Below are 18,924 nucleotides of genomic sequence, written 5' to 3' on the forward strand. Positions count from 1 at the left end.
CAGGAAACTGACCAAAAGCGAAACTGTGAATTGGCAACAGCTTGCAAATATTTTTATGCAAAAGTGCAAAGAATAGAGAAAATAGAGAAAAAATCTCAATTTATATTTTTAAACTCATAATGAATCTTAGAAGAATGGCATAGATTTAGTAAAGCCAGCAGTAGATGCCTTAAATTTGTATTGTCAAGGTGATAATAATACATTTACCAGCTTGTCATTTGGGATCTTAGTTTCTGAGGGAAATTTTGTATCGGGGAAAGCTGTAAGTGTAACGATCTCTCTAATTGTCTTCAGGTTAAGTGCAACGAGCAGCCTAACAGAGTAGAAATTTATGAGAAAACTGTGGAAGTGCTGGAGCCAGAAGTCACAAAACTGATGAATTTTATGTATTTCCAGGTAAAAGGAATAGAAAATTTGTTAGCAAGCTTATATGCTTATTCTGTATGCTTAATATTGTATGCTCGGTCACTCAACCTAATTGTTATATTTTGGGGGGAAAAAAGGTCTCTCAGAAGGGCAGCATTTCTAATGCCTGTTTTAACAACTTCAGGAGTTTCAAAGAATCAGAGAATTACAGGGGTAGGAAGGGACCTCTAGGGATTGTTGAATCCTACTCCCTGCTAAAGCAGTTCCCTACAGCAGGTCTCAGAGGGAGGCATCCAAGTGGTTCTTGAGTATCTCCAGACAAGGAGACTCCACAACCTCTCTGGACAGCATCTTCCAGTGCTCCACCACTCTCACTGTAAATAAGTTCTTCCTTGTGTTTGTATGGAATTCCCTGTGTTCCACTTTCTGCCTATTGCCTCTTGTTCTATTGCTGCACACCACCAAAAAGAGATTCCTCCATTAAGACTTTGAGCATAAAATAGAAGATAATGGCACATGGTTCCTGACACTTGGAAGGAAAGGAAATAGAAATAAAACACATCTCACGTGTATACATAAGGCCATCAAGGCACAGAGACCATTTGTTGGGTGGTTGAGGGTTCTACAAGCCTCGACATCATAGCACCCAGTGCAACTTCGCTGCAGAAATTCATCCTTGAAGCAAGCTAACCCAGTTTTTCTGACCTGCCAGCCACCCAAACTAAATATAGACTAGAGAACAGCCATTTGTCTTGCTCTCTCCTCCTGTGCAAGCAGCTTGCCACTTTATTCAATGAATGGAGGATGTTTCTTGGCATTTTTCTGAGGAAGCCAGAGCAACTAGAGCTTGCAAACCATGGAGCACACAGGAGAATGAATGCAATGTAGCATTATCTGTCATCTTCCTAAACTCATGGATCTTACTGACTACAAAAATCTCCTTTCATTTGAGGTTATTGCCCTAAACTCAGAACAGATTCCTCTTTGTGTCTGAAGTTTCTATTTGCACTTGTAATCTCAGAGGGTCCTGGTGTACACTTGGAAATAAGCCCTCAAATAACCATCTGCAAGCATGGTTTTGCAAATTGGCGTGTGCTAGCATTCATCACTATTCTGATATAAAATCACTTGTTTCAAAGGGATTTATTTTTTCTGACTTTAAATTGCAAATCATATTTCCAGTTGTGCCAGGCTAAAATTCTGTATGACACTTGTAGTACACAGAGGTGAAGCTGGAAAGGCTGTGTTGGTGTGTTGTTGGCCTCACATGCCTTAAATGTTTTTCTGCTTCATTGGTGCTTTTCATTAGCTCTTGCAGGTGCACCAAAGTGGACCGTTGTGACAGTGGAAGACCTCACGTAGAGGGGAGGACAGACAGGTGTCAGATCTCCAGTTGTGTGTGATAAATCTTTCTTGGAAACATGATGGCTTTTACTCCCTGACTCGTCTCTTTTGTTTTCTGTTAGAGAAATGCAATTGAACGGTTTTGTGGGGAGGTGAGACGCTTGTGCCATGCAGAGAGGAGAAAAGACTTTGTCTCTGAAGCGTATCTGATCACACTGGGCAAATTTATCAACATGTTTGCAGTACTGGATGAGCTGAAAAATATGAAGTGCAGTGTGAAAAATGACCATTCAGCCTACAAGAGGTAAGCTGTTCAGGATGGGATCAGGATTTATGCTGTGGGGAGACAGAGCTCCCACAAGATGGCAGCAGTAGCTCCTTTTTGGACAGCTTTTTCTGCAGTTACTGCAGCTAAACTGTTGACTGAATTGACTTTCTTTATGCTGCTCTTCCAGCAACTAAAGATTCTTCTGTCTTTCAAGGCAAAACAGGCAAATACTTCTATCTTGGTGTTCACTACATCTATTGGATACGCATTGCTCAGTACTGCTTTTCAAGTTTCAGAGAAAGCTGACTTTTTGTTCTATTCCAGTTTTTGGCATCCAGTTTTGATGCTTGTAAATCAAAGTTGTTCTTATGATATTTCAGCATTGCTCTTAAGAGGTTGTCAATAAGAGGGTAGGTTTGGCTAATATGTTCTTGTGAAGCTGTGGCAAGAAGGCACTGGCCTTATGTGTCAAATTCTCTTTCTGCTTTATTCATGAGGTGGGAGGTAGCAATGTAAGGTCAACAACCTTGTAAAAGCAACAAATGGCGTTGCCATTGTACTGGTTGTACTGACAGTTTCAGGTTTGCTGATGTCTTGGAGTTCTGCTGACTACCTGGTAGATGCAGAGACAAATGTGTTTCTGTTGAGCGGGGATGAATTTGCGTACAAGCAGTGCCACTGAAAGGAAATACGGTTGTTGTTTTCTTCTTTTTGCAAAGAGCTGCTCAGTTCCTACGGAAAATGGCAGATCCTCAATCCATTCAAGAGTCCCAGAATCTCTCCATGTTCCTTGCAAACCACAACAAGATAACACAAGTAAGCTTTAGTTGTCTTTTTCCAAAATACCGAATGCTGTATGAAGCCTTTAAAAGAAAACCCTTTCACTTTGGTAGTAGCTGCTGATCCTGTGGGACTGTAACTTCTTGACTCATGTCCTTTTCTTCTTTTTTGTCAGTCATTACAGCAGCAGTTGGAAGTGATTGTTGGCTATGAAGAACTGCTTGCAGATATTGTGAATTTGTGTGTGGACTACTATGAAAACAAAATGTATCTAACCCCCAGCGAGAAACACATGCTGTTGAAAGTGAGTTTCTTTTCAGTACAAACTTAAAAAAAGGCTGAAGCAGAACAAAGATGTTTGCATTCTTGTTGGATTTTTGTTTCCTTTTGCCAGAACCACATGAACCATGTAACTCAAATGTTGCCCTTTGTTTTTATTCTTCAGTGTCTTTGTCTTTCTTTTTTTTTTCTTTTATTTTAAACACTAAATCTGTTAAGAAAACTTCTAATCCATTTTTATTCTTCATAAATTGAAATTAGTCTAACTGAACTGCAGCCTTGTTAGGAAACGAATGTTGTGCTTCCTAACAAGACTGCATATTTCCTTTAAATATGAAACTTTCTTTAAAAGAAATGAAGGATTATACTAACGTCTCTGTGAAGTATAGCAACAACAGAAAGGAACTAGGAAATTTTAGTTCTAGATAGGTGGGAAATTTGTGCAGAAGGCTTCTGAAGCTGATGCTATGTATCAAAGCTTTGAGGAAGCAAGTAACTTAAAAATTAGGGTTAGTAAGCAGAAAAAATGAGCTATAAGTATGAGGTATAAGTACGTATAATAAAAGAGCACCAGGTAATGTGAAGTTGGTTGATATTATCTACTGTGTGTCTTGCAGTGAATGAAAAAGTATGGAGTAAACGCTGAATGTTTGTCTCATGACAAATATTTTCAGCATGTTTATACCCCTGAACTCCTTTTGCAGTGAGGTTTGGTTTTTTTCTTTTGCCAGGTTATGGGCTTTGGATTGTACCTGATGGATGGAAGTGTCAGTAACATCTACAAGCTGGATGCAAAAAAGAGGATAAATTTAGCCAAGATTGACAAATTCTTCAAGGTTGGTTAAGAGAAGCATTTCCTAATATGTAATGTAGAAGGCAATTCCCCCTGCGTTTTAAATATACACCCAGATTAATATAATCAAATAAAACAAAGATGACTTTGAAACTGTCATTGGGTAAATAGCAGTTTCCTTTCACTAAGGCGCATATGTCATCATTTATCTAATCTGATTTATTCCCTGTGTACAGCAGCTGCAGGTTGTCCCGCTCTTTGGTGATATGCAGATTGAACTTGCAAGATACATCAAGACAAGTGCCCATTATGAGGAAAACAAATCCAGGTAGGTAGGATGAGGATACAGAGAGGGGAGCATGTGGGCTGGGGAAGGTCAGACCCATAAAGTGTAATTTCATAATCACCTGATAATCTGTAATAATTACATTAATAGGATTTTCACCTTGGTCTGTTTTTTGGTGTGGGTATTTCACTATTAATGTACTTCACATAGTAGATACAATGTAAAGGACAGGTTATTTAAAAATCTTTCTGTGCTGCTGAGTTATTTCTTGCTTCAGTGGCATTGTTTTTCACCTGAGTTGGAGGATGTAAAATTTATCTTACACTAATGTAATTTTTATTTTTTCCTTTAAATATGAAACTTTCTTTAAAAGAAATGAAGGATTATACTAAGCAAGGTGAGCAGTAGTGCATGTGTATATTGTACATGGAGCAGAAACTTAGCTTGTGTCCCTCTTTGTTTTGGTAGGAGTACAACACAGCAAAATGGCTGGAAAATGCAGATGTTTTATATAAATTGTTCCATGGTTTATGGTTATTGCTTTATTTTAGCAAATGTTCCTGTGCTCCTCTGAGACCTTCCCTCCGTGCAGTTATGTGAATTTAGAATGTAGTGCTTTGCATTTTAATTCCTGCAGAAAAAAAAAATGTAACTTGCATGTAATTGCTAAGAGAAAATCAATAGTAGCGAACCTGCTGTGCTACTAAAAGTATGAGGCTGTTTAACACAATATTTGGTAGCATGTATTTTGTGTCTCTCTTGATAACATGTTAATAGTATTTAATAATAACTTTTTATATTTGGAGCATACTGTAAGCTCTTCTTAGTTAAACATGAATGAAGAAAAACAAGCTGAAAGCAGCTAAACATCTTATGGCCTCCTATACTTGTCCCTCTGCCCTGGCTTTCAGTCCTTTTTGGTCCTGTCCCTAAGTGTGTGCTTCTGAAGAGAGATGGCAGTTTGTATTTCACAGCAGCAGCAGAGTGACAGAGGAGAGGAAAGGCCTCACGTGGATGAGAAGGAGGATTTAAGGAAAAAAATGAGTCACTCATCTTTTGTTCTTTCTTTTTTAGTATCAGCTGTACTCTTTATTGCATCAACTGATTGGAGATTTTTTTGTCTTCTGCAACAGATGGACGTGCACGTCTTCCAGCAGCAGTCCCCAGTACAATATATGTGAGCAGATGATCCAAATCAGAGAAGACCATATGCGTTTCATATCAGAACTGGCTCGCTACAGCAACAGTGAGGTGTGGGAGATTAGAGCTATTTGCGCAGATTTTACATCACTGGCTAGCAGTTATTGTAGAACATCTAAAAAGTAGGCAAATCTCAGGCTGGGTAAAGGATAGAGCTCAAGGACCTGACTCAAGAAAAGCCAGCTGCAAGGCTGGTACCCATCCCCAGCATGATATTATTTAAATTTTAAATCTTAAACTCTGATACATCATACAAACTGCAGACATCTTCTGTTTGTCTGTGTATCCCAGAAATTTTTGACTTGTCTCTGTGGGAATAGGTTGTCTAACCTTTACTCCAAATGTGTGCCCATAATGCTTTGAGTGAAGCTATAATTTAAGAGATGAGTTGAAAACTAAAATCAAGTGCACATGCATATATAATATATAATATATAATCAGTGTCTTGAGTTTGTCTGCAGTGATATTTTGGTGATACAGAGTCCTTGTGGTTTCTACCTCTTGACCAAAGTCTGTGAAATGTAATGAGATAATTCTTTAAAAGAAAAAACTTTTACTGGTCTTTTGTACCCACGTCTTGATAAGTGATGCTGTGTAATGCTTAAAAAAATACTGAGAAATGTGACTTGAAATGTTGTACACAAGGTGTTTTAATTTTTTTTGTTTGCTTGTTTAAAAACATCATAGGTGGTGACTGGTTCTGGCCGACAGGAAGCTCAGAAAACAGATGCAGAGTATCGGAAGCTCTTTGATCTTTCTCTCCAAGGCTTGCAGCTTCTTTCTCAGTGGAGTGCACACGTCATGGAAGTGGTATGTTTTCTGAAGAAGGAAAGCAGATGAAAATGAGGTTGGACAGGCTTTGCTTTAAGAGAACAAAAAATGCATGTTATGTACTGTTCTCTTAATTCTCTTTTTTCCTGCACTCCTTTTCTCCTGATTCAGACTGTTCCCAGAGGAAAGCAGCACCTCAGCTCTCAAAGTCTAGGAGTAATGTTACTGCTTGAAATATCCAGTAGCATGTGCTTTCTCATACACTACATTTAACTTTTTACATTTACTGGATAGGTGTTCACCTGTGATCCTTGATCAGTTGCTTTTTATGTTGCTCTTGGTGCATGTTTCGTAGACTGACTTCATTTATTTTTCCATATATGTCATGTATTACCTACATGCAGTCACATAGGAAGTCAGTGTGTTCAGTTGGCTATGGTTAGATGCTGTCACTTAGTAAACTGAAGTGTGGGACGTCTTAACTGTACACACAGAAAAGATGGAAGGGCTTCCATTAGCCAATGGGAGAAGAGTAAGGAAGACTTTTAGTTGATAAATGTAGATAATATAAAATTTGAGAAGAGATGAGGGAGAGGAAATAACCTGCAAAGTGGTTTGTATTTTAATAACTTACTTTAAAAACAGATGCTAGTTAGAAAAGTAGCCATTTATATATTTTTTTTCAATCAGAAACTGTTTAATGCAGAAACTGAAGAGGAGACTGTGGGAATGCTTCATATATTCCAGACTCTTAGATAAAGGCTGTGTGTCTTACCTACGGCAAAGCACAACTTAGAAGGGGTTGAAACAGGTGATATATTGTATGAGAGAAGACAGATTAGAACCTTTGATCTATTTGTTATACCTCTGTAGAAATCTCTCATTTTTACCTCCGTCTTTATACTCCCAGTTCCAGAACAAACCACAGCAGTTGTTTTGTTGGGGCTTACTTTTGTAGGCTTTTTGGTTGTTTTTGTTTGCTTGCTTGTTTGTTTGTTTTACCTCTTACTACTGCCAATTTTAGGTCCATGCTTTTCTGTGTCTGATTTGTATGGATTCCCTCAAGTGCTTGTCACATAAGTTCTTCTGCCCTCCCACTGAGATTTTCTCCTGGCATGGAGTATCTCACTTATCGATCCATTTTCTGAGCACACTCAGTATCCATCAACCTTGTTAATAACTCAGTATCCATAACCTTGTTACATACATCATGTTCTGTTTCAGAATTTATGCAGGTTTTGAGAATAGTACCAGATATTTTTCAGATGTTCTTGAAAATATCAGAGTATTTTATAAGCATATTATTTGTGCTCAGATATGTTTTGTTTATCAGGCCTTTTTTGTTTCCATCTTTCTTCTCCCTCTTCCATTTTGTGAACTGCAGTACTCATGGAAGCTGGTACACCCAACTGACAAATACTCTAATAAAGATTGTCCTGACAATGCAGAAGAGTATGAAAGAGCAACAAGATACAATTATACTAGTGAGGAGAAGTTTGCTTTGGTTGAGGTAAGAAATTTTCCTTTTTCTTTTTAGACGGATTTCCCAAAGATTAATTCCAAAAGAGAACATTCTCTGAAACCATTTTCTATGCCCATGTTGACTCTGAAAGTACATGTTTTCCTACATTCAAAGCACAGAAGGGGTACAGGAAAACTAGCCTCTTCAGACTGCCTTTCTCCTCTACCTTTTTGAACTTGTTAATTCCTCTTCTTTCATTTTCTATATTGAAAAAAAATGACTTTTTGAACAAGTATACAAACAAAATTTAAAACAAACAACTGTGTTTTTTTTTTTCCAGGTGATTGCCATGATCAAAGGTCTTCAGGTGCTGATGGGAAGGATGGAAAGTGTTTTCAATCATGCCATTCGCCATACCATTTATGCAGCTCTTCAGGACTTTGCCCAGGTCACGCTTAGAGAGCCATTAAGACAAGCGATTAAAAAAAAGAAAAATGTCATTCAGAGGTAATGTTCTTCTTCTCATCTCTCCCTGTATTTTTTTTTTCTCCAACTCTTATTAAAATTGCACAGTTGATAAATTTTGCCTCTTGAATCCATGCTCCCTTTGTAGTCTGTATGGTATTCCGAGTTAGCTTGCCTGACTGTATGTTGGGAGTCAGAGTGGATGACTGCCAGTATGGCTAAGGTAGGAGTCCAGGTTGTCTTGAGCTTCTTTGCACTACCTCAGGATTTCTTCCAACAGGATTGCCTGTAGTTTATTTCTATCCTAAGGAAAGATAAGTACTGTAATATTTAAAGAAAGACCAGTATTTTTATTCTGAATAAAATTGTTGCTGTCCACCTTCCTTATGATTCAGGTGTTTCCTTGTGTCTGATATTTACATCCCATAGTCTTTTCTCTGCCCTCTTGGCATCTTGCCTTATTTCTTCACTTCTTCTGCTTCTACCTTATTAGCCTTCCACTTCTTTTCCAAATGCTCTGTCCCACACTGATTGCTATGACTTTTCACTGTATTTTTGTGTCCCTAGTTGTTTGATTTTAAGCTTAACTTCTTTATCAGTTGTTTACTCTCAATTTAGTTAAAGTATTACGTTTGTATAAAATCCAGCTGAATTTAGGAGTTCTGCAGGAAACAGGAAGTATCTTTTTCAATTCAAGCTCAAATTGTCTTGTTTTAGTGTGGTTTTATTTGATTAACTGGCCAGCATTTCATGGTGCACGAGTACAAAATGGCTTGATGCACTCACTAAGGATCACAAAGGCAAATTTCTGACAATTGGGTTTTGAACCAGTTTCATAGGTCAACTTTGGGACAAAGGAGGAGTGCTCTGGACTATTCTTTTTGAGGGAACAGTGTAGAATTATTATCACGTGGATCTGGCCGTCTTGAAGTTGTTGGCAAAGTTGTTTTTCCTCTGAGTTCCTCTGAACTCCAGAGCATCGTTGCAGAATTTCTGCGCACTTGGATGCATGCAAGTCTGAAGCGGTGTGAATTCTGTTCAGTGTTTTGCAGGCCATCAGAAAGACAGTCTGTGACTGGGAAGCAGGTCATGAACCGTTCAATGACCCAGCTCTAAGGGGGGAAAAAGACCCCAAAAGTGGCTTTGATATCAAAGTCCCAAGGCGTGCGGTGGGTCCCTCCAGTACTCAGGTAGGTTCCCATCTAATGGTTGTGATACTTGTCAGTGATGATGGCACATCACATTTTCTCTCTGGCTAAACTACTTTAAAGTGCAGTTTTCTTTTGGAATGTTCAAAATCTACTTTGATTAGTTTTATATTTATAAAATGATGTATACTTAACCAAATCATCTGTCTGGGTTGCTGTCACTTTCTATTCAGATGTGTGGTTTTCCAAGTGTTCCATCTCTGTAATTTGACTCACTTCAAAGAAATATTTTCTCCTTGAGCTCCTAATGTATTAATGCAATATTTTGGAATGATTTGATTATTTCTTAACTGTTTCCATTTTAGATTCTCCCTCATGTGGCTGGTTCTTTTAGTTAAATCTCATAAATTACATTGTTTTAAATTACAGTTTTAAATTATATTTAGAATTTAAATATAAAGCAAGGGAGAGTATTTGAATCTTGACAAGATCCCTCATCTTGTTCAGCAGTGAATAAAGAAACTGCTCCCTAAAATCTGTATATTATTATGCTACTATTAATAGTATTTCAGGTGCATTTTCTGTGGCATCAAAAATGTCATCAAAATCCCATACCTAGATGCTGGTTTTGTTTTCTCTGTGTAATTTCCTGTTTTATTTTATTTGTAAATTTGTTTTGGAGAGTGTAAGGCCTGAGTATTCATAGTCCAACTGAGAAAATGAGGTACCAAGCACTTTGGGTGAAAAACTGAAGGCCACTGTGGTTTGTAAATCAAATATTCTTATATACATCAGTGGGGAAGAGAACCCATGTGGATAACACTCTTGGGTAGTAAAAGACTGCCTAAGTTTTACTAGGATGATTCTAATGAAGATTTTGTTTTGATTTCTAATTTTCTGAGGGAAATACAATCAACTTTAAATATATATATATATATTCATCAGTGTGTTTCTCTACGCTTGGTGTGTCTGAGAGCTTTGTTTCAGTGGCAGCTACAGGCTTGTTAGAGCACACGGTTCTGTTGTCATTTCTGCTCTTGGGGTGGCACACTTGTTTGTCTCTGCTGAGGGGAGGAGATCAAAGCTATCCGCTCTAGGTACTTCTCTCTCAATCTCCTGCAGTTCTAAAATGGCTATTTACAAATTGGATATGCTTGGAAATCTCTGTGAAATACTCTGAGAAGCCAACAGCTGTGGGCCTGGCTCCACATCTGCTGAGGTGAATGGTGATTTTTCCATTCTCCTCTGGGAGCACGGGATGGCAACAATTATTCTGAAGGAAGAAACCTTTCTGCTTTAGAAGTGTATTAGTTTCCTTTGCATGCTTACCGTGCTGCTTTTCATTTTTAACAAACTAACACAATTTCTCTGCTTCTGTTTCCCCTTCCTTATTTACCTGTGTGTTTTTATTAACGGATTCTCTCTCCCCTGCCTGCCCCTGTCTGTTGGTTTTTAGCTCTACATGGTTCGCACTATGACAGAGTCCTTAAACTCTGCTGAGCTGTTGAAGCAGCTCAAGGCTCTGGGACTGGAAAAGCTATTGCAAATGACACACAAGTTTCTGAGGCAGTCCTACATCTATCCGCCTCTGTTAAACTTTGGTGGTAAGACGTTACTTATTACTTCTACTCTTGTGGTGATGTGAACTGTTCCACTGCAAATGGTCTGCTGCTCAGAGTCAGTGGAGGCCCCTTGGCGTGGGTAGGCATTGTGCTGCTGGGTAGGTTAGTGCTGCATCCGTTCCTCTTGCCTGAAGGCTTTTTGCCCACACAGTGCCAATTTTCAATTTGAAGTGGAGCAGTCGCTTACTGATAGTCATTCTCAGTGTTGCTCAACTAATGTGCCATGTGTATTTTCCTTTTTTCCCCCCTTCCACCACAACTGTTTCCTTTAATGATACAGCTTTACATGGTGAGAACTATGTTAGAGTCCCTCATTGCTGACAAAAGTGGTTCCAAGAAAACCTTGAGAAGTAGCCTTGAGGGACCCACCATATTGGACATAGAAAAATTCCATCGCGAGTCTTTCTTCTACACTCATTTGATAAATTTCAGTGGTAAGATATGGAGATGATCAGTGTCCAGCTTAGCATGTCCTAACACCTCTAACACAACCTGGGAAATGTTTCCGATTGCCTCAGCCAACTTACTGTTGTTTTATTGATCAAAAAACCTTGGTCTGTCCAAACGTTTTCTGAGATGTGTTATTCATTATTGTGGTAGGTTTACTTTGACTCGTAACACATTCATTTATAATGGGTCAAATTTCATATTGTTGCCTCATTTTTTTTTTTTTTTAATGTATTCATGCAAACAAGGGACAGATAATTCTGTGTGCATTGAAATTTTTAAAAGAAAGTCGTTTTTGTGTTTTGGGTTTTTTTCTCTTTTTTTTTCTCTCTTTTTTTTTTTTTTTTCCCAAGTACAGAGGAAATGGATTCTCTGTTGTGGTAAATTTAATGTCATTTCACCACTTTTACTATTCAGTTAATTGTAATCGGAAACATGCTGTCCTAAAGAATTCACCTACTGACATTGAATGTATTTAGTCTTTGTCATCACCATGCTGTGTTGTCTTTCATTTTTGCTTTGTTACTGGACTCCTTTACCCTCAAAGAAGGGGGAGCCTGTTAATTTCTGTTATAATGTTGCTGGTGAGCAGCACATTCAGTTTTGGAGATTTTAATGTAAAAAATTTATTTTTTGTTTTGGCTCTGAAGCCTTACACAAATGAAGGCTTGTGCTGAGTGTTTACTGGAGAGGTGGGAAAACGTACATCTGTGTCCCTGACAGTGGCCTTAGAAACTTTTTGTTTTAATCCCTTCTTCATGTGTCTGTGTGTCACTTACGACCTGTCTGATGAACAGAGATGTGTGGAGTGATTCAGTCCTCCATAAGGATGGATAGTACTAACGGTCCCAGTACTGTGTTGTCTCCTTCACCAGCTACTTCCCAAGTTCAGTGCACTGTCGAGGAGCAGACCCTAAATGAAAAATTAAATTAGAAGCCCCCCATAATGGTGTGCAGAATTTTTCCATTTAACTGGTAGTCTGGTCCACTCCCACAGTATTTTTTGTAATAAGGCACCTCTTTGGGGGCCAACATGGAGTTCAGAACTATTTCAAAAAGTCATGGGCTCTGCATTTTGAATTGAGTTTACACATTTGGCTTGTGTATGACTCAACACCTGCTTTTATTTGTTTCACCTTGCATCATCAGAATCACAGTTGTATTCTCCTTGATGTACTTCTGTAAGAAGTGTAATTCTGCCTTATTTATCCCAAAAGAAACCCTGCAGCAGTGCTGTGATCTGTCCCAGCTGTGGTTCAGGGAATTCTTCTTAGAGCTGACCATGGGAAGAAGAATCCAGTTTCCCATTGAGATGTCAATGCCTTGGATTCTGACAGACCATATTTTGGAGACCAAAGAGGCGTCAATGATGGAGTAAGACCTACTCGTGCTCTTCCACTGAATGATTATTCTTAATGATTGCCACTCTTTATTATAATGTTACTGCTTTAATTGATTTTAACAAGCAGTCACTGAGAAGGTATTCTAAACCGTCATACAATTTTCCTCTTTGCTTACTTCCACAACTCACAGTGTTTGTTTTTTTTTTTTCCAAAGTGAATAAAATATTAAGTATTTAATATAAATGTAATTGCAGTAGCTAAATGTGTTGTTCCCTGGATGAGTTCTCCTTCTATGCTTATTTTGCAGTAGATCTTATTAATAACTCAATATAATCAACATAATTGATTACCTACTCAATATAATCTAGGGTACTAAGAGCAGGCATGGTTTCACTTGATGAAAAACTGTATCTGCAGAGCAGGTTTCAGACTGCAAACTTATCTGTAAAAATTATTAAACTAACAAAAGACTTTCTTAAATGAGCAAGTATGAATATTTATATAAACTCCAAGAACAAAAAATCTTGTTTACATGACACCCATGTAGGTCATAGTATTCACAGGCTTTAAGTATGTTGACTTAACCATTTTGAAGAGCCGCATCTCTACAGATATGTAACATTTTTGTTTGTTTGTTTGTTTTCATTCAGGTATGTTCTGTATTCTTTGGATCTTTATAATGACAGTGCTCATTATGCGCTTACTAAATTTAAGAAGCAGTTCCTCTATGATGAGATTGAGGCAGAGGTAAAGCAACCTTACCTACAGGAGCAAAGTAGTCTGTATGTTAATGTGGAATTATAGAATCCTAGAATTGCTCAGGAAGGAAAAGACCTTAAAGATCATTGAGTCCAACCACAACCTCACCATACTACCCTGACTCCAACAACCCTCCGCTAAATCACGTCCCTGAGCACCACATCCAAACGGTTTTTAAACACATCCAGGGATGGTGACTCCCCCACCTCCCTGGGGAGCCCATTCCAGTGCTTAACCACCCTCCTGTAAAGAAGTGTTTCCTGATATCCAAACTGAACCTCCACTGGTGCAACTTGAAGCCATTTCCCCTTGTCCTGGCACCAGTGAGAATAGACCAACCCCACTCTTGCTGTAAGCACCTTTCTGATATTGGAAGAGAGCAATAAGGTTTCCTCTCAGCCTCCTCTAAGGAAGCTGAATTAAAGGATGAGACCTACTGCAAAAGATTAATAACAAATGAGGAACAAGTTGCAAAGACAGCATATGGATGATTGATTTGCTGATGCATTGCAAGGACATGTGTAGATCTTTACAAAACCCTTCACATTAATGATTGAAGGCTGAATGTCATCTTCTCTTGTGCAAGGGTCTTTAGAAATGTTAACTCTTCTAGTTGTATTTACTGACTGGTGGAAAGTCTTGGAGAAGTTCCTCTTTTTTAATACTGAGTAGCCATAAATACACTTTTTTTCCTCTCTCCTAAGGTAAACCTGTGTTTTGACCAATTTGTCTACAAGCTGGCAGACCAAATATTTGCATACTACAAGGCAATGGCCGGCAGGTAGATATTTCAGTAGCAAGAACTTTTACTCATGCTTGGGTTTGCTGTTTGCTATACTTCTTCCTTTCTTTTCTTGATAGCCTGCTTTTGGATAAACGTTTGCGTTCAGAATGTAAGAATCAGGGAGCAACCATTCAGTTGCTGCAGTCCAACCGCTATGAGACGCTGCTGAAACAAAGACACGTCCAGGTGAGTGAACTCATGTTCTTGTATTTGCATTGCTCGGCATTTTTCCAGTGGTGTTGATTTCCGTAGATACGCAAAACTATTTCTGTGCTTTCTGTTCTGCTTTGTAAGTCGCAGAAGTGACATTTGAGATAAGGTTTTTTTGTCTGTAGGAGGAATAAACTAACTAAAATCTTAAAAGATCCCATTTTAGTTGCAAGCATGTGTTGAAGTTAAGCAAACGCAAGCCAAATAGGAGAAATGTGTGTAGTAATGTTGTCTTCCTAATAACATCTTTCAACATTTTTTTTAATGTGTTGTTGGCACAATGTAATGAAGGCATTAAATGATGATACATATATACCTAGATAAGAATACTGCATGTGGTATTACTTCTTATTATGAGAAATTAGATATAAAATGTAACACCTCATTTATTCATGGATTTATAAATGTTATCCATATACTTTGTTTCTGTGTGTTTGGAATGCAAATCCACTGTTTAAAAGTCTATTAATTTGTGGAACCTTGCAGTTCGTGTACAGCTTGTCTTGTGATTTGATGTTCAGTTCAGAGCTTAATGGCAGTTTTTCCTCAGCTTCTTGGTAGGTCGATAGACCTGAACCGATTGATCACTCAGCGAATTTCAGCAGCTATGTACAGATCAATGGAGCTGGCAATTGGTCGATTTGAAAGTGAGGATTTGACTTCCATTGTGGTGAGTGTTCCACCTTTTTTTTTTTTACTTTTCTCATTAAAAGCATGTGTTCTTTTTTTAATGGTAGAAGGAAAAAAAAAGAAAAAAACAATCTCAAGTTTGGCTGGAAGCCCTCTAGGTGTTCTCTCAGTGATTAACTGCACGGTCACACCTGGAGAGAGGGGAAGAGGCTGAGCTCCACAGGAGCTGTAAGTGTAAACAGCACCTGTAGAGAAAGTGTATTCTAGGAGCTATGAGCAGGCAAGGAGAGTAAGCACTCTCATGACTTAAGCTTTTGGAAATGCCCACTTCTGTGTGTGCTTATACATATATTGCAGACCAAAACAAAACAACACTGTGCCTGGTAGAATCAAAAGGAGTTTGTTTAGCCCACCAGCTTGTTTTTTGTAGCATGACAAAATCAAGGTAAGCTTTTCTTGCGAAGGGATGAGATCTGGCATGTGAAAGGAGAGCATCTGTGCAATACTGAAGTGTCTTTTTGAGTTAGTTTCCTGATGAAAATGTTAGTGGGCAATTTTTATTGCCAAACTGCATGAATTTGACAAGTTAATGTTCAGTCAGAAATGCCAGCTGTAAGCTATATTCTGTTCTGCTGGAATGAAAGTTTACTGTCAGTCTTGTTGTAATATGTTTGTTTTTTCACCTGTGAGATTTTGACATGCATTAACTCGCCCAATTTCATGTCATCCTTTACTGGGGGTAAATAGAATTCTAAGGCCCTGAAATGGGCAGGAGTCAGGTTTTTTGTGACATTTAGGAGCATGGTGTTCTAACATTTGAATTACTTAAATGTAGTTTTGTTACTGGCTAAGTGAACAGAAGCCACTGATGATTCTTAGGTCATAGGCTCTTACTCTTCTTTGAGGTACAGATTGACAGGGCTAAGTTGCCATCCATTCCCCTGTTGCCATCTTCCCTTTTTTTTCTTTGGTTTTACACAGAATCACTTCTGCTGAAAACTGCTTAGTTTCCTCTATGAGAAACTGGTACTAATAGCTTAACTTGTAAATAACTTCTGCTGTTTTTGAAGCTAAATAAATGAAGGCAGTTAAAAGATCAATCAATCTGTGCTCTCAGATTGGACTCAGTGCTGTTGCAATGATCATAGTGGTTCTTTTTGTCTTCTTAAGTTAACTGTCACTCACAAGTTTGAAAATCCTTTGAAAAATGGAGCAGTTGAATCAGATAGCACTGTATGGGAATATATCTACACAGCCAAATGAAGACCAGTCTCCCCTGGATATTCTTTCATATGTCATTGCACAATTATAAGCAATGCTTGTTGGTGGTTTTTGGAATGAAAGGTTGTGTTCTCTGCTTTTAATTTTTTTTTTCCTTTTTTTTTTTTTCCTTGGTACATACTGGTTAGAGGCTGTGCTGTAACTCGCCTTGGAATTGCTAGATCAACTCTGGTCATTAATGAGCTCAGTGCTCTGTTCCATAAGAAGGAGTGTTTCAGTGTCCGGTGTCAAAGATGCATTGTTTCTATTGTAATTTATTTAAAAGAAAGTGCCAGAAACCGTACTTGGAAATGTCTTGTCAAGAGAAAAAACATTATGAAAGGCAGTGCCCATATGTATAATCCACAGCTTGTGATTCTGTAGGTACTTTCCCTCCATTTGTAAATGGCTCACCTTTTATTGCCTCTTAGTAAGCTCTTTACCTGACTAAACCACGAGAAGGATTTATGATAAATCTAGTATTATCCCTAGCAGTACTACTACATAAGTTCGGTCACCAGTTGCTCTGCCCAGCAGAAATAACTTTGCAGATGCTTGTAATGTAGGAAATGCAGAAGCTGTTTCTCGATCTGACTCCAGTTAAGTGTTAGAGTTCTAACTTTAGCTTAGTTGGCCCATGTCTGTGTTTGAGACACCTGCCAGCAGTGCAGACAGGTCATGCCCTCAGCGTCTCAGAGGGTTTGGTGGGATACAAACACAGAGTAGTCTTGGGAACACAGATTCCTTGCAGCTTTGCCAGTGAACTAAGAGACTGGAGAGGAGTCAGCTGTCCATTTTTCACTGATAGTCTGCTATTCAATTAAGGCTATTTATGTACTTTGCTGAGGTTCTCTCCTTTGTTAAATTTACTGCTTGTTTTCTTTCCTCTTGATTTATTTTTTTGTAGGAGCTGGACGGCTTGATAGAAATAAACAAAATGACTCACAAACTTCTGAGCAGATACATGACCTTGGACAGCTTTGATGCCATGTTCAGGGAAGCCAATCACAATGTGTCAGCCCCTTATGGACGAATCACTCTTCATGTATTTTGGGAACTCAATTACGATTTCCTTCCAAACTACTGCTACAATGGATCCACTAACAGGTTGGCATGGTGTAGCCTTTTGTTGGCAGCAGTTCTCTTGTTCTCCTGCAACTTCTCTCACAGCAAATGCTAACAAATTCCATCACCATTCATTTAGTGTATTTTTCGCTGCTGGTGCTTTTCTTGAAATGAGGTAAAATGAGTCATTTTACTAAGTACTGTCAAATGTATGAAAGACTGTTATTAGTCCACAGTAGAAATAGAATTTGGTTGCTGAGGTTACATTTTATGACATTTTATGACTTAGCTATGATATGCTGAAAATAAAGTGTGTCCAAAAATACTGCTGTGTGCATGTCAGAAAGACATTTGGTAAACAGGATCCTCAACTGTGCGATGACGAAAGTAAAATTATATTCCTTGTTTCCGCGTTGATAAGAAGAAAAAGGGAAGAGTTGAGTGCTTGCTGAGTATGGTTTTATCTGCCTTGCTGCTGTCTGCCATGTTTCTGGAACTTGTGGCTATTTCGTGGCCGATGGTTGTGTCTTACTAAGCCTTTGTTAGCCAGGGAAGTCTTACCTTGAAGAAGCATGTGTCTTTTTGAGCAGAGGAAACTCATCCTCTGACCTGACCTGATCCTCTGGTCATTCAGAGAAGCTGTAAATTGTATTTCTTCTCATTTCTTTTTCTCAGGTGGCCAGTGCTACTTTTAAAAGATCTTCTCTGCTGGTGAGCTTTTCTTGTTTTGCTTAGCTTATGGCAGCAGAACAGTGTGTATCTGTAGTGTTAGAACTTTGTTCCAGGTGTACTTCCTTCCTGCTGTTGCAGCCTTGAAGGAGAGTGAGTAATGGAAATAGGAAGCAAATGATAGGATTCAAAGTTTGAATGAGTGGAAGGCACAGCACTTAGGCTTCCTGATTTTGTGTTTGCTTTTGGCTTTTAAGCAAAACCTGATTAAAGCATTGTGAAGAGTCAGTAAAGCAATACTGATATAGAGCTATGGCAGGAAGAAAAGCCTGTTCTCATCTTTCACTCTCCTTGGAATGCTTCCTCTGTCTGACATGTTCTTTTTGATGGTTTTATTGTGGTTTAGAGCCAACATTCTGTCTGGGGAAAAAAAAAGTGAATGTTGTGTTTAAGTTTTCACCAAGAAGCTTTTATTTCACGCATCTGTTTGCACAGCAGTGTTGAACTGTGCATGTTGATATGTCTGGAGATCAGTACTGGAATGTTCAGTGTGGTGCGGTAAGAATCACATAAGCATAATATTAAAGGAAAATTTTGATGAAAGGGTGCTATTTCATGTGGCAGCTTTAATAAAATATGTTTGGTAGCTCCTAGAATTAGTTATTCTCTTTCCATTTTGGCTATAAGACCATGATACCGATAGAACAGCTGCTTGCCTATTTAAAAACTGCACACAAATTGAGTTAGGCTGGTCCTCAGGCTGGTTAGGTAGTTAATTCAGGATAATCAATGTATCCCGATTATTATTACATTATTATTGTTATTAATAATATAATAATAATATTTTATTACATTATTAGTTATTAATCTTGGGCAGATCTGTTTTCATCTCAAAGTAGCTCTGGTTTCAGGCGAAAATGGGAGTGTGGTGAGAATTACAGACACACTGTGGTGCCCATTGGTATTTTTGCTG

General features: G+C 38.4%; 1 protein-coding gene across 3 annotated transcripts in view; it reads left to right on the top strand.

The window, feature by feature from the left end:
• The window catches only part of CYFIP1 (cytoplasmic FMR1 interacting protein 1), a 64,112-nt gene that overhangs the window by 13,967 nt on the left and 31,221 nt on the right, over positions 1–18,924 (top strand). The window contains exons 5-22 of one of the 3 annotated variants that reach the window (XM_048963893.1): positions 295–396; positions 1,833–2,014; positions 2,698–2,794; positions 2,934–3,062; positions 3,769–3,873; positions 4,067–4,158; positions 5,250–5,367; positions 6,004–6,126; positions 7,472–7,597; positions 7,890–8,056; positions 9,057–9,204; positions 10,619–10,766; positions 12,449–12,605; positions 13,225–13,321; positions 14,038–14,114; positions 14,195–14,303; positions 14,878–14,997; positions 17,125–17,324. In XM_048963893.1, the coding sequence (XP_048819850.1) occupies positions 295–396; positions 1,833–2,014; positions 2,698–2,794; positions 2,934–3,062; positions 3,769–3,873; positions 4,067–4,158; positions 5,250–5,367; positions 6,004–6,126; positions 7,472–7,597; positions 7,890–8,056; positions 9,057–9,204; positions 10,619–10,766; positions 12,449–12,605; positions 13,225–13,321; positions 14,038–14,114; positions 14,195–14,303; positions 14,878–14,997; positions 17,125–17,324 (2,297 nt within the window). Of the gene's footprint in view, positions 1–294; positions 397–1,832; positions 2,015–2,697; positions 2,795–2,933; positions 3,063–3,768; positions 3,874–4,066; positions 4,159–5,249; positions 5,368–6,003; positions 6,127–7,471; positions 7,598–7,889; positions 8,057–9,056; positions 9,205–10,618; positions 10,767–11,064; positions 11,219–12,448; positions 12,606–13,224; positions 13,322–14,037; positions 14,115–14,194; positions 14,304–14,877; positions 14,998–17,124; positions 17,325–18,924 lie in introns of all 3 variants that reach the window. The other 2 variants (XM_048963878.1, XM_048963888.1) reach the window with 2 other exon arrangements.

Source organism: Lagopus muta, chromosome 1, assembly GCF_023343835.1.
Source record: "Lagopus muta isolate bLagMut1 chromosome 1, bLagMut1 primary, whole genome shotgun sequence".
In the NCBI taxonomy this organism is placed as follows: domain Eukaryota; kingdom Metazoa; phylum Chordata; class Aves; order Galliformes; family Phasianidae; genus Lagopus; species Lagopus muta.